At 34.2% G+C, this 11,753-nt stretch overlaps 1 protein-coding gene across 1 annotated transcript; it reads left to right on the forward strand.

The window, feature by feature from the left end:
• Positions 1-1,459: 1,459 nt before the first annotated feature.
• On the forward strand, positions 1,460-11,326 carry LOC126880893 (trichohyalin-like). Its single transcript, XM_050644967.1, has 3 exons — positions 1,460-3,109; positions 10,710-10,779; positions 11,220-11,326. Exons 1-3 carry the CDS (start codon positions 1,460-1,462, stop codon positions 11,324-11,326), a joined length of 1,827 nt encoding a protein of 608 aa, XP_050500924.1.
• The last annotated feature ends 427 nt before the right edge of the window (positions 11,327-11,753 follow it).

Here is an 11,753-nt window from a genome sequence, read left to right on the forward strand (position 1 = left end):
CACCTTAAATAATATTCGGTGTTAAATATAAAATAAATATACAGTGCGTTTAACAAGTTGTAAGTCGTATTTCAATTTTTTATACTTAGAGCTCTCGCAATTCGCATAATTTCAGAATTCAAATTCAAAATTTTACAAGAAAAATCATTTTGCCGAAAATTCAAAGTATACTACTAAATTTAGTTTTTCATCATCTTTTCAAATGCAAAATCCATTTAAAAAAATATTAATGTACAGGGGGTTGTTTTTGGGTCGGAATATTTTTCCATTATTTTTTAATCCGGACCTGGATTTTTCAATTGTAAATAAATTAATTGATTGTACACGTTAAATAATATTTGCTTGCCAAATATAAAATAAATATACAGTGTGGTTAAAAAGTTATGAACCAAACAAGAAAATGGCAAAATAGATAAAACACCCTGTATCTTTGTTATTAATGAAATAAGACTTATTAAGTATGGTATTTTTGAGACCGCCTAAGTGTCCTCTTTCTACAGTTAACGTATGTGACTTTCCCAATGAAACACCCTGTATAGTTATCGATGCGAGACACTGATCCAGTCTTTTAGATAGGTCTTTTAAAGGAGTAAACATAGATAGTGATCACTACTTGGTTAAGTCATCACGGTATAAATTAAGAATATGCAATCAAAAAGAGAGAAAAATGAATAGGTACACATTTGTGTATTCACAAACTAAAAGATCCGAAAATAGCAAATGTATACATATAGAGAGTAAGTAGAAGATGTAATTGGGACAGAAAACATAGAAGAAGAAGATAGTAACCAGCTATCGATAAAAATACGAGATATTGTATTACAGAAATCAGTTAAAACATTGGATAAAAGCAAAGCAGAAAAAAGATGTCTGAGAAAAAAGAACGGTGTAGACGCTTTAGAAGAGAGGAGAAGCATATATCCATCGACTTACGAAGAATGAATATGAAAAGAAAACGTTAAGTGGGATACAATGTATATTATTAATGTCCCGAAAAGATTGGTCATAAATTATACCACAGATTCTGGGGTAAAAAATAGTTCGATTGGACCTAACTTACCTTAGTACAAATGTGCTCATAAAAAAAGTTACAGCCCTTTGAAGTTACAAAATGAAAATCGATTTTTTTTAATATATCGAAAACTATTAAATATATTGTTATGACAGTTCCGTAGATTGTTCCTACATAGAAAGAGTCCCTCGACGTGAAAGAAGAAGTAGTCACGTACGAGAATATTCTGGATGTCATGGAATAACCCAGAAATGTCTGGTGACATCTAGAACGTCAGAAAACTATATAAACATTATGTGTTTGACATTCTATAGTTCAGTTGTAATTGAGTATTTAAAGTTGATAGTTGTCATTGAGTTTGTATTGTAATTGAAGTTAAATAAAGTAGTTTAAAGAAGTTGTAACATTGGTGACAGCGGTGGGATTGAAGACATAACTACATTTTGAATGGTTAATACGAGATCAACAGAATTTAAGAAAGAAATTGATAAGTCCGGACCCCCAGAATGGTTTTTACAAATGAAAGCAGATGAAGAGAAACGTAGGCAAGAAGAAAATATAGAGGAAGAGAAGCGTAGACAAGAAGAGAAAGAGGACAAGGAGAAGCGTAGGGAGGCGAAGGAGAAGCTTAGACAAGAAGAGGAGGAGAGGCGTAGAAAAGCAGAGGTAGAAATGATAAATAGTTTAACCCAAATTCATGAAAATTTTCAATTAGAGGTAAGCCAACTTAATAATAGAATAGACACATTAGATGAAAAACAAAACTCTTTAGTCAATAAAATACAGCAACAACAAAATTCTTTAGTTAATTTAGAGCAACAACAAAACGATTTAAAATCTAATTTAGAAAGACAAATAGTTGAGTTACAAACCAAAATTAATACCCAAGCTTCATTATCACATATTTCAGTAACTAATATCGACTCTGAACAAACAGCCCCTTCATCTTCGATAGTGTATCCAGGTACCGTCAGAACGAGCAAAATCTTAAAACCACCGACATTTGATGGCCAAACAGCATGGGAAACTTATCGTTTTCAATTCGAAGCTGCAGCTAGAGTAAATGGCTGGAATGAGAACGAAATGGCAGCTTCCTTGGTGGTGTCGCTTCGAGGTCAGGCAGCGACCGTTTTGCAATTTCTTCCCCAGGATGCACCCAATTATACCTCTCTCGTACAAGCTTTAGAGACAAGGTATGGCCAGCAACATCTGAAGCAGGTTTTTCAAAGTCAGCTGAAAGTTCGATATCAAAAACATAATGAGAGCCTGCAAGAATTTGAAGCCGATATTAAAAGATTATTACATTTGGCATATCCTCAGGCACCAAGAGATTTTCTGGAACAAATCGGTATACAGGCTTTCATAGATGGACTGCATGATATCGAAATGCAACAGGCTCTGCGATTACAACACCACAAAACGCTAGATAAAGCACTAATCTCAGCTCAGGAGTACGAAGCGGCGAAAAATATTTCTAGATCTCTTCCACAATTAAAAGAAATAAGATTTACAGAAAATAAGCAAGTCACTACCACAGATAATGAACAACTAGTTTTATCCCAGATATTAAGCTTACTACAAAATATCCAACAAAAACCTCGAAATGAAAACAGAAGATGTTTTAACTGCGGAAGAATGGGACATCTAAAATCCAATTGCAGAAGCCGATCCCAAGCACGAAAAGAAGAATACAAGAATGAGATCAGAAGGTCGCCTAGTTCGACATCCAGAAGCCTGTCGCAAAGTCTCACTAGAAATGATGGTAGATGGTCACTAAGAAACAGATTTCCCACAACTGACCATAGAAAGGAAGAAAATACACTGGAATTTGAAGTTAGCCATTTGAAGGAACAACTAGCGATTAGTAAAAATAAAATAGAAAGATTAAGAGAACAGGTGACAATATTGCAAGAAGAGTGTAAGGTAATTCAAAATAATGCAAAAACTACACAGTCCAATCTGGAAAACAAATGTCAAAAACTGATGAAAGAGAAGAATGTGTTAAATAAACAATTGCAAGAATACCAAAATGCATTAAATGAATTACAAGTTCAAAACCAACGTCAGCTAGCACAAAAAGAGAATGTAACCGAAGAAGTTAGTCTGCGGATGACCACAGTTGAACAGCAAGAAGATAATGACCAGATTTCTCTGGAAAACATTAAGAAGAGTCAAAAGAAAGATAACGACTTAAGAGTTATACGAGATTGGCTTAAAAATGGAGTAAGACCTCTTTGGCAGGAAATATCTAAATACAGTCGAACTATAAAGGCGTACTGGGCTCAATGGGAATCCTTGCATCTTTCGAATGGTTTGTTATATCGGAAGTGGGAAAGTTCCGATGGAGTACGTATAGTTCAACAGGTGGTACTGCCAAAATCACACATTAAAAGTGTGTTGGAAGAACTTCATAGCAGCCTGTCTGGAGGACATTTTGGGGTAAAAAGAACATTGGCCAGGGTTCGAGACAGATTTTATTGGATCAATTGTCGCCGAGATGTAGAAGAATGGTGTAAGAAATGCGACTTATGTAACGGTAGAAAAGGCCCTAGAACAAGAAGTCGTGGTAAAATGGCACAATATCTTTCCGGAGAGCCTTTTGAACGACTTGCAGTTGATATTCTCGGTCCACTTCCAACGACAGAGAGAGGTAACAAGTACTTAATGGTTGCAATGGATTATTTTTCAAAATGGCCTGAAATTGCACCTCTTCCTAATCAAGAAGCGACGACTGTAGCAGAAGCATTCATAACACACGTCGTATCAAGACATGGAGTTCCTTTAGAGTTGCATTCTGATCAGGGACGAAATTTTGAATCCGAATTATGGCAAGAATTAATGAAAATCTTGGGTATTAAGAAAACTCGAACTACGCCTCTCCACCCACAATCAGACGGAATGATCGAAAGACATAATAGAACTATTTGTCAATACCTCTCAATGTTTGTTGCTGATAATCAAAAAGATTGGGATACCCTAATACCTCTATTCCTGTTAGCCTACAGAAGTTCTGAACATGAAGCAACCGGTTATTCTCCATCAATGATGATCACCGGAAGAGAAATGAAGCTTCCTCAAGATCTTATTTTCGGAAAATTGCCTACCTGTGAAGAAGAACCTTCATCCCTGACGTACCTAGAAAGCTTAAGAGAAAAACTGGAAAAAGTCCACGAATTTGCTCGTAAAAGTTTGAAGCTTCAAAGTGATAAAGCCAAGTCCAGGTTCGATGTGCAAGCTACAGGGACAACTTTCGAAAGAGGTGATCCAGTATGGCTATACAATCCCACACGCAAGAAAGGACTTTGTCCGAAACTTCAACGAAACTGGGAAGGCCCGTACACCGTCTTAAAGAAAATAAATGATCTGGTCTACCGCATCCAGTTTTCAGCGAGAAGTAAACCCAAGGTAGTTCACATTGAGAGATTAGCCCCATATCATGGAACTGATCCACCCTGTTGGCTTCAACCAGACCCTGATAGACCAGTTATTCGAGGCGAATAACTATAAAGGAGGGAGCAGTGTTATGACAGTTCCGTAGATTGTTCCTACATAGAAAGAGTCCCTCGACGTGAAAGAAGAAGTAGTCACGTACGAGAATATTCTGGATGTCATGGAATAACCCAGAAATGTCTGGTGACATCTAGAACGTCAGAAAACTATATAAACATTATGTGTTTGACATTCTATAGTTCAGTTGTAATTGAGTATTTAAAGTTGATAGTTGTCATTGAGTTTGTATTGTAATTGAAGTTAAATAAAGTAGTTTAAAGAAGTTGTAACAATATTTTATTAAAAATGAACATGTATCATTCTTATGGCAGGAACATCTTAAAACAAAATTATAGTGAAGTTTGTCTATCCCATAAAAATTTTATGGGAGTTTTGTTCCTTTAAACCCCCCCCCCCCAAACTTTTGTGTACGTTCCAAGTAATCCATTATTGTGGTACCATTAGTTAAACACAACGTTTCTAAAACTTTTTTGCCTCTTAGTATTTTTTCGATAAAGCTTTTATCGAGATGCGGCTTCTTTTTTAATATATTTACATAAAAATTGTATGGGGGTTTTGTTCCTTTAAACCCCCCAAATGTTTGTGTACGTTCCAATTAAACTATTATTGTGGTACCATTAGTACCACAGTGTTTTTAAAACTTTTTTGCCTCTTAGTCTTTTTTGACAAGTCACCCTTTATCGAGATGTGGCTTCTTTTTCAAAATATACCTAAAAATGTAAGTTATAAATAAATTTTCAGATTATTAACAGGTCTCTATAACCGTACTTAACCATATACAAATATGTGGTGGATTCGACAAATATTCAAAATAAGTTTTAAAAATATTGTGTTTAACTAATGGTGCCACAATAATAATTTAATTGGAACGTACACAAAAGTTTGGGGGGGTTTAAAGGAATAAAACCCCCATAACATTTTTATGGGGTGCACAAATTTCAATTAAGGTGATACAGTAGCGATCAACAGGTAGCCAAAACGCGTTCCAAGATTGCGGCTGTAATTTTAAATATTTTTTCGAGATATTTGGCACACTTATTCGTAATATAATAAAGAATGGCGGTGCAGAGCCCAATTTGAAAAATATATTAATATGTGGAAATTACTCTGTAATTAAATAAAATATTAAAAAAACGAGCCTGTACCTCCATTAAGAAGAACAAAAAAATACACTTTCTTCAAATAAACTTTTTTATCCGATGCCTAGATTTTGTGTCATTTTGGAACTACTAAAATTTTTTATTTCATTAGTAGTTCCAAAATGACACAAAACCTAGGCATCGGATAAAAAAGTTTATTTGAAGAAAGTGTATTTTTTTGTTCTTCTTAATGGCGGTACAGGCTCGTTTTTTAATATTTTATTTAATTACAGAGTAATTCCACATATTAATATATTTTTCAAATTGGGCTCTGTACCGCCATTCTTTATTATATTACGAATACGCGTGCCAAATATCTCGAAAAGATATTTAAAATTACAGCCGCAATCTTGGAACGCGTTTTGGCTACCTGTTGATCGCTACTGTATCACCTTAAATTTTTTTTAAGATGTTGCTGCCCTAAGAATGACACATCTCCATTTTCAATCAAAAATCTCTGTTTTTGATATATGAAAAAAAATCGATTTTCATTTTGTAACTTCAAAGGGCTCTAACTTCTTTTGTGTGCACTATTGTATATAGGTAAGTGAGGTTCAATCAACCTCTCTTTAACCCCAGAATCTGTGGTATAATTTATGACCAATCTTTTCTGGACACCCTGTACAATACATACACCGTTTTTAGGCGTCAACTCCTTCCGGTGGGATCTATGGGGGAATATGACTGAGCCGTGCCCTTATCCCTTGCCGTTCTGTTCCCCCATAAGCCGATCACACAACAGCTTATTCCAGACTAAACCGTAGATTCTTAGAATTTTATACTATTTCACCGGACCATGGACTCGAACTCCCCCACACTAGTGCTATGGGGCTGGTAGACAATAGTAAACGCGGCAAAGACTCACGAAGAGGTGTAAAAGCCAAAGATGATGATGGGCTCGAACTCAATGAACTCATATCCACTAGATTTGTCGATTGAGCGCCAAAGATGCATGCTGATCGATTGAAAATTTTCTATCAAGAAATCTGAAACTAAAACCCAAAGCTGATCGCTTTTTTTGCCGAAACACGCGTTTATGTCTTAAAATGAAAACAGTTACTTACAATTTTAGAGCAACTTAGACAAAATACTTTTCCTCCATCCAGCTTTAATTCAGAATAAGGCTGAATCCAAGCACTTAGTTTGGAGATCACGATATAAACAAATTAACGAAGTCACGGGTTACGTAATACAGGGTGTAACGAAAATACAGGTCATAAATTAAATCACATATTCTGAGACCAAAAATAGTTCGATTGAACCTAATTTTCCTTAGTGCACAAATGTGCACGTAAAAAAAGTTACAGCCCTTTGAAGTTACAAAATGAAAATCGATTTTTTCGAATATATCGAAAACTATTAGAGATTTTTTATTGAAAATGGACATGTGGCATTCTTATGGCAGGAAAATCTTAAAAAAGTGAAATTTCTGCACCCCATAAAAATTTTATGGGGGTTTTGTTCCCTTAAACCCCCCCAAACTTTTGTGTACGTTCCAATTAAATTATTATTGTGGTACCATTAGTTAAATTCAATATTTCTAAAACTTTTTTGCCCCTTAGTATTTTTTCGACAAGGCAGTTTTTATCGAGTTGCGGCTTCTTTTTTAATATGTTTACATAAAAATTTTATGGGGGTTTTGTTCCTTTAAACCCCCCAAATGTTTGTGTTGTTCCAATTGACCTTTAACTGCGGTACCATTAGGCCATCCGCACACACAGCTACTAAAAAGAAACCAGTTGGTAAATTTAGTTACCAATCATTTACTTATTAGTCACTGCCCATGTATTTTAATGAGTGTCCGCACACAGCGCTACTAGTTAGCAGCCGGTCTATAATGCGGGAGTGATCAGTCGACAGCGGACTGGACATGCAGGTCGCTTGGGGACTAGTTTCTAGCCTTTTGGGATATTTTATTTAAAGTTTAACACGCGAAATTGGCGGAAGAGTCGTTTAATATAAAATTAGTGCAACAAGTGGAAAACATCCGTGCCTATATAAACTTAATTAACTAGTTTTGATGGGAAATAAGCCACAATTTTACTAAACCAAAATGATTTTATTAATGTTTCGACATCCAAATCGGATGCCGTTGTCAAAATACAAAAAATATTAATGAATTAAACAAAATTGTAGCCTAGTAAAAAATTCTTCTAATAATTTATTTAATCTGACTCATTTATATCGGCAATTCAGACATATATTATACATTTTAAAGTAGAAGACTTTAAAATGATATTGCAAATATTTATGAGTTGCGTTCCTGGGACGACTTTAATTAAAGATCAATTATACGAAATCAACCCCAACTCAAGAATATCCGTCACAAAAAAATCATAACATGTGATCTGTCTTTAAAAATACAACTACATGCAACGGTGACAATAAATAATAACAACAATATCATTTTAAAGTCTTCTACCTTAAAATGTATATGTCTGGATTGTCAATATAAATGAGTCAGATTAAATAAATTATTAGAAGAATTTTTTACTAAGCAACAAATTTTTGTTTAATTCATTAATATTTTTTGTATTTTAACAACTGCATCCGATTTGGACGTCGAAACGTTAAGAAAATCATTTTTTAGTAAAATTGTGGCTTATTTCCCATCAAAAACTAGTAAATTACAAAAATTCCACGTGAAAATAGCTTCAGAACAACATATAAACTTAAACACCGCCTAACAAAGCTACTCAGTACAAAGTACAGTCAAGAAGTGACTCGTTTTATTAATTTTCAGTAGCGTAGTGTGCGAGCCATAGTTGATAACCAGTTGATAATTCTAGTTACCAACTAGTTTAGTTTCTTTTTAGTAGCTGTATGTGCGAAAGGCCTTAGTTAAACACAGTGTTTTTAAAACATTTTTGCCTCTTTGTATTTTTTCGAGAAGGCACTTTTTATCGAGATGTGACTTCTTTTTTAATATGGTTCAAAATATACCTAAAAAGGTAAATCATAAATAAATTTTCATATTATTACCAAGTCTCCATAATCGTACTTAGCCATATACAAATATGTGGTGGATTTGACAAAATATTCAAAATATCTCGATAAAAACTGACTTTTCGAAAAAGTACTAAGAGGCAAAAAAGTTTTTAAAATAGTGTTTTTAACTAATGGTACTACAATAATAATTAAATTGGAACGTACACAAAAGTTTGGGGGGGTTTAAAGGAACAAAACCCCCATAAAATTTTTATGGGGTGTCCAAATTTCACTATAATTTTTTCTTGAGATACTACTACCATAAGAATGCCACATGTGTATTTTCAATAAAAGATCTCTAATAGTTTTCGATATATTGGAAAAAATCGATTTTCATTTTGTAACTTCAAAGGGCTGTAACTTTTTTTATGTGCACATTTGTACTAAGGTAAGTTACGTTCAATCGAACTATTTTTGGTCCCAGAATCTGCGATTAAATTTATGACCTGTATTTTTGTTACACCCTGTATAATTACACTATAAATGCCCTTTTAAAATTTGCCTCAATACACATGTTTACATTGTTTAACGCGAAATCCATAAATGAAATTAATGTATACAGGGTGATTCATTAAGAATGTCCAATCTCCGAGTTGTAGATTCTAGAACTAAAAATATTAAGATTTAACCCAAATCACTTAAATAAAATGTGGCTCCTTAATGAGCCACAATAATTACAGGGTGTTTTATCTAAAAATTATTTTCACCAATTACTACTTTAAAACTATTTGAAATATCATTGTCATACTTGGCAGAAAGTGTAGACACTACATAACCCTTTTTTATGGCAAAAAAAACGTTTCTGGATACTACCAGAGGCTTACGACAGGGGAAAGTAAATGTTTGACCCCTTCCATATTTTACTACGCCACTGGCAGAATTGCTGTTTTAGCATAATTTTTTGATTCTCCAATACTTTGTATGTAAATAATATACTCTTCATTAGTTTTAGAGATATATTATAATCCAAAATTTGATTAATCAAAATAACTGTCCCGTTTCATGTTTAACCCCATCGAAAAATAATGACATTATCATTACGAATAAAAAGTAAGTTATTTACATAGAATGTACTGGAGGATCTAAAAATTACACTAAAATAACAATTCCGTCAGTGGCGTAGAATTTGGGAAGGGTCAACCATCCACTTTCCCCTGTCGTACACCACACGATTTTTTAACATAATTGAGTTGTGTAGTAGAATGTACAGCGCCTATATTTTCTGCCAAGTCTAGCAAGGATATGACAAACGGTTTTTAAGTTCCGGGTACAAACAATTTTTATATTTTTGAATAAAACGCCCAGTAACTCAGTAAGAAGCCACATTCTATGTGATTGGGGGTCAATTTTAGTATTTTGAGAATCTACAAATCAGAGATTTGAAATTCTTAATGAATCACCCTGTATATCGTAGGTACATGGAGATTCGTTAAGATGAGTGTCCAATATCTGAGTTATAGATTCTAGACCTCAAATTATTAATGTGTAACCCAAATCACTTAGGTACATAAAATGTGACTCCTTACTGAGTTACAGGATGTTTTGTTTAAACATTTAAGAAATATTTGTACCCACTAGTTTACGACACAGTTCCTCATTATATTGGCAAAAAGTGTAGTTACTGTACATACTATTAAATTATATTAAATAAACGGTTCTGGCTACTACCAGAGGCGTACGACGGGAAAGTGAATGGTTGACCCTTCCCAAATTCTACGCAACTGACGAAATTGTTATTTTAGCATAATTTTTAGATTCTAATTAGTTTTCAAGATATTTGAAGTTAAAAATAAAAATGAAGAGGCACAATACATTAATCAAACTAGCTGTGCCGTTTCATTTTTAACTTCAAATGTCTTGAAAATTAATGGATTCTATCATTACGAATGAAGGGTATATTATTTACATAGAAAGTATTGGAGAATCGAAAAATTGCGCTTAAAATAGCAATTTCGCTATATAGTGACGTACATATAATTTGGGAAGAATCAGCCATTCACTGTCACCTGTCGTACCCCTCTGGTAGTAACCAGAAACGTTTATGTATCATAATTTTGTAGGGTGTACAGTATCTATACTTTCTGCCAAGTATATCAAGGAGGGTAATGGGGGGCATGACGGGGTCGCGAGGTAAGACGGGGTACCACACACAAACAAGAAACTACACGTTGGTGAATAGCATGCAGTAACTCAATAGGAAGAGTCATTCAACTAACGGTCACTGCAAGAGAAACCATGAATGAAAGTGCACGCGTTTTTTGTTTACAAACGGAAAACTGTTTTAGCGCTCCGTTGACTAATTTTGTGCAAGGACAACCATCGTTATTTTAAGGTAATTATGATCACCTCAATAATGTCTTTTTTATCGTTGTTTACTAGTATTCTTATTTTGATAATGGCATATTGTTTGTGTGAATACGTTAAACATTTAATTAGTGAATTTTTTTTTTTTGTTCAAAGTTACCTTTTGAGGCAAGATGGGGTATTATGTGCGGGGTATGATGGGAAATTGGTGGTAAGTCTGGGCTAATTTAAATTTCTTAATAAATAACATTGGATTATTGTTTTAGATGATACCATGGTACTTACTTACAAGAAAAAAACAAAAAGAGGAGAGTGGTCGAGAGATGCTATGAAAACAGCCATAGATAAAGTGACATCGTCAGAACCTGGGTAGGCTGCCAAATCTATGGATGTTGAGCTCACAATGCTTGTGCCTGGGGTGGACAATGAAGATCTGGAGCAAATACACATTTTTGTTTGTTTTGTGAGAATTAATTAGCATCACCATCATGCCCCAATTCCATTACCCGTCCACAGTATGGGGCAAGATGGTTTTTCATAATGTTCTTATTAATGGCTAATTGTTGAAAAATGTGATAGGTTGATTTTCCAAAGATTGCACCAAATCATAGTTAGATTAATGACGTAACGCGCCATCAATTAGTAATAGTAATAAACGTAGTAATTATGTTGTATTTTTGTTATTTTCCTTAGCTACCCCATCATACCCCCCCTTCCCCGATATGTCAAAGTCAAATATTCTTAAAGTAGTGCGTACAAATATAGTTATTATGTTTTTAAATAAAACACCCTGTAACTTA

This window comes from Diabrotica virgifera, chromosome 2 (assembly GCF_917563875.1).
Source record: "Diabrotica virgifera virgifera chromosome 2, PGI_DIABVI_V3a".
NCBI lineage: Eukaryota > Metazoa > Arthropoda > Insecta > Coleoptera > Chrysomelidae > Diabrotica > Diabrotica virgifera.

Excerpts from the sequence above, each read along its gene's own strand:
- LOC126880893 (XM_050644967.1), top strand. The coding sequence starts at position 1,460 with ATGGTTAATACGAGATCAACAGAATTTAAGAAAGAAATTGATAAGTCC. Across the intron at positions 3,110-10,709 it reads AAGAGAATGTAACCGAAGAA|GGTGTACAGTATCTATACTT; the intron begins GTTAGTCTGCGG and ends ATAATTTTGTAG. Across the intron at positions 10,780-11,219 it reads GGGCATGACGGGGTCGCGAG|ATGATACCATGGTACTTACT; the intron begins GTAAGACGGGGT and ends TTATTGTTTTAG.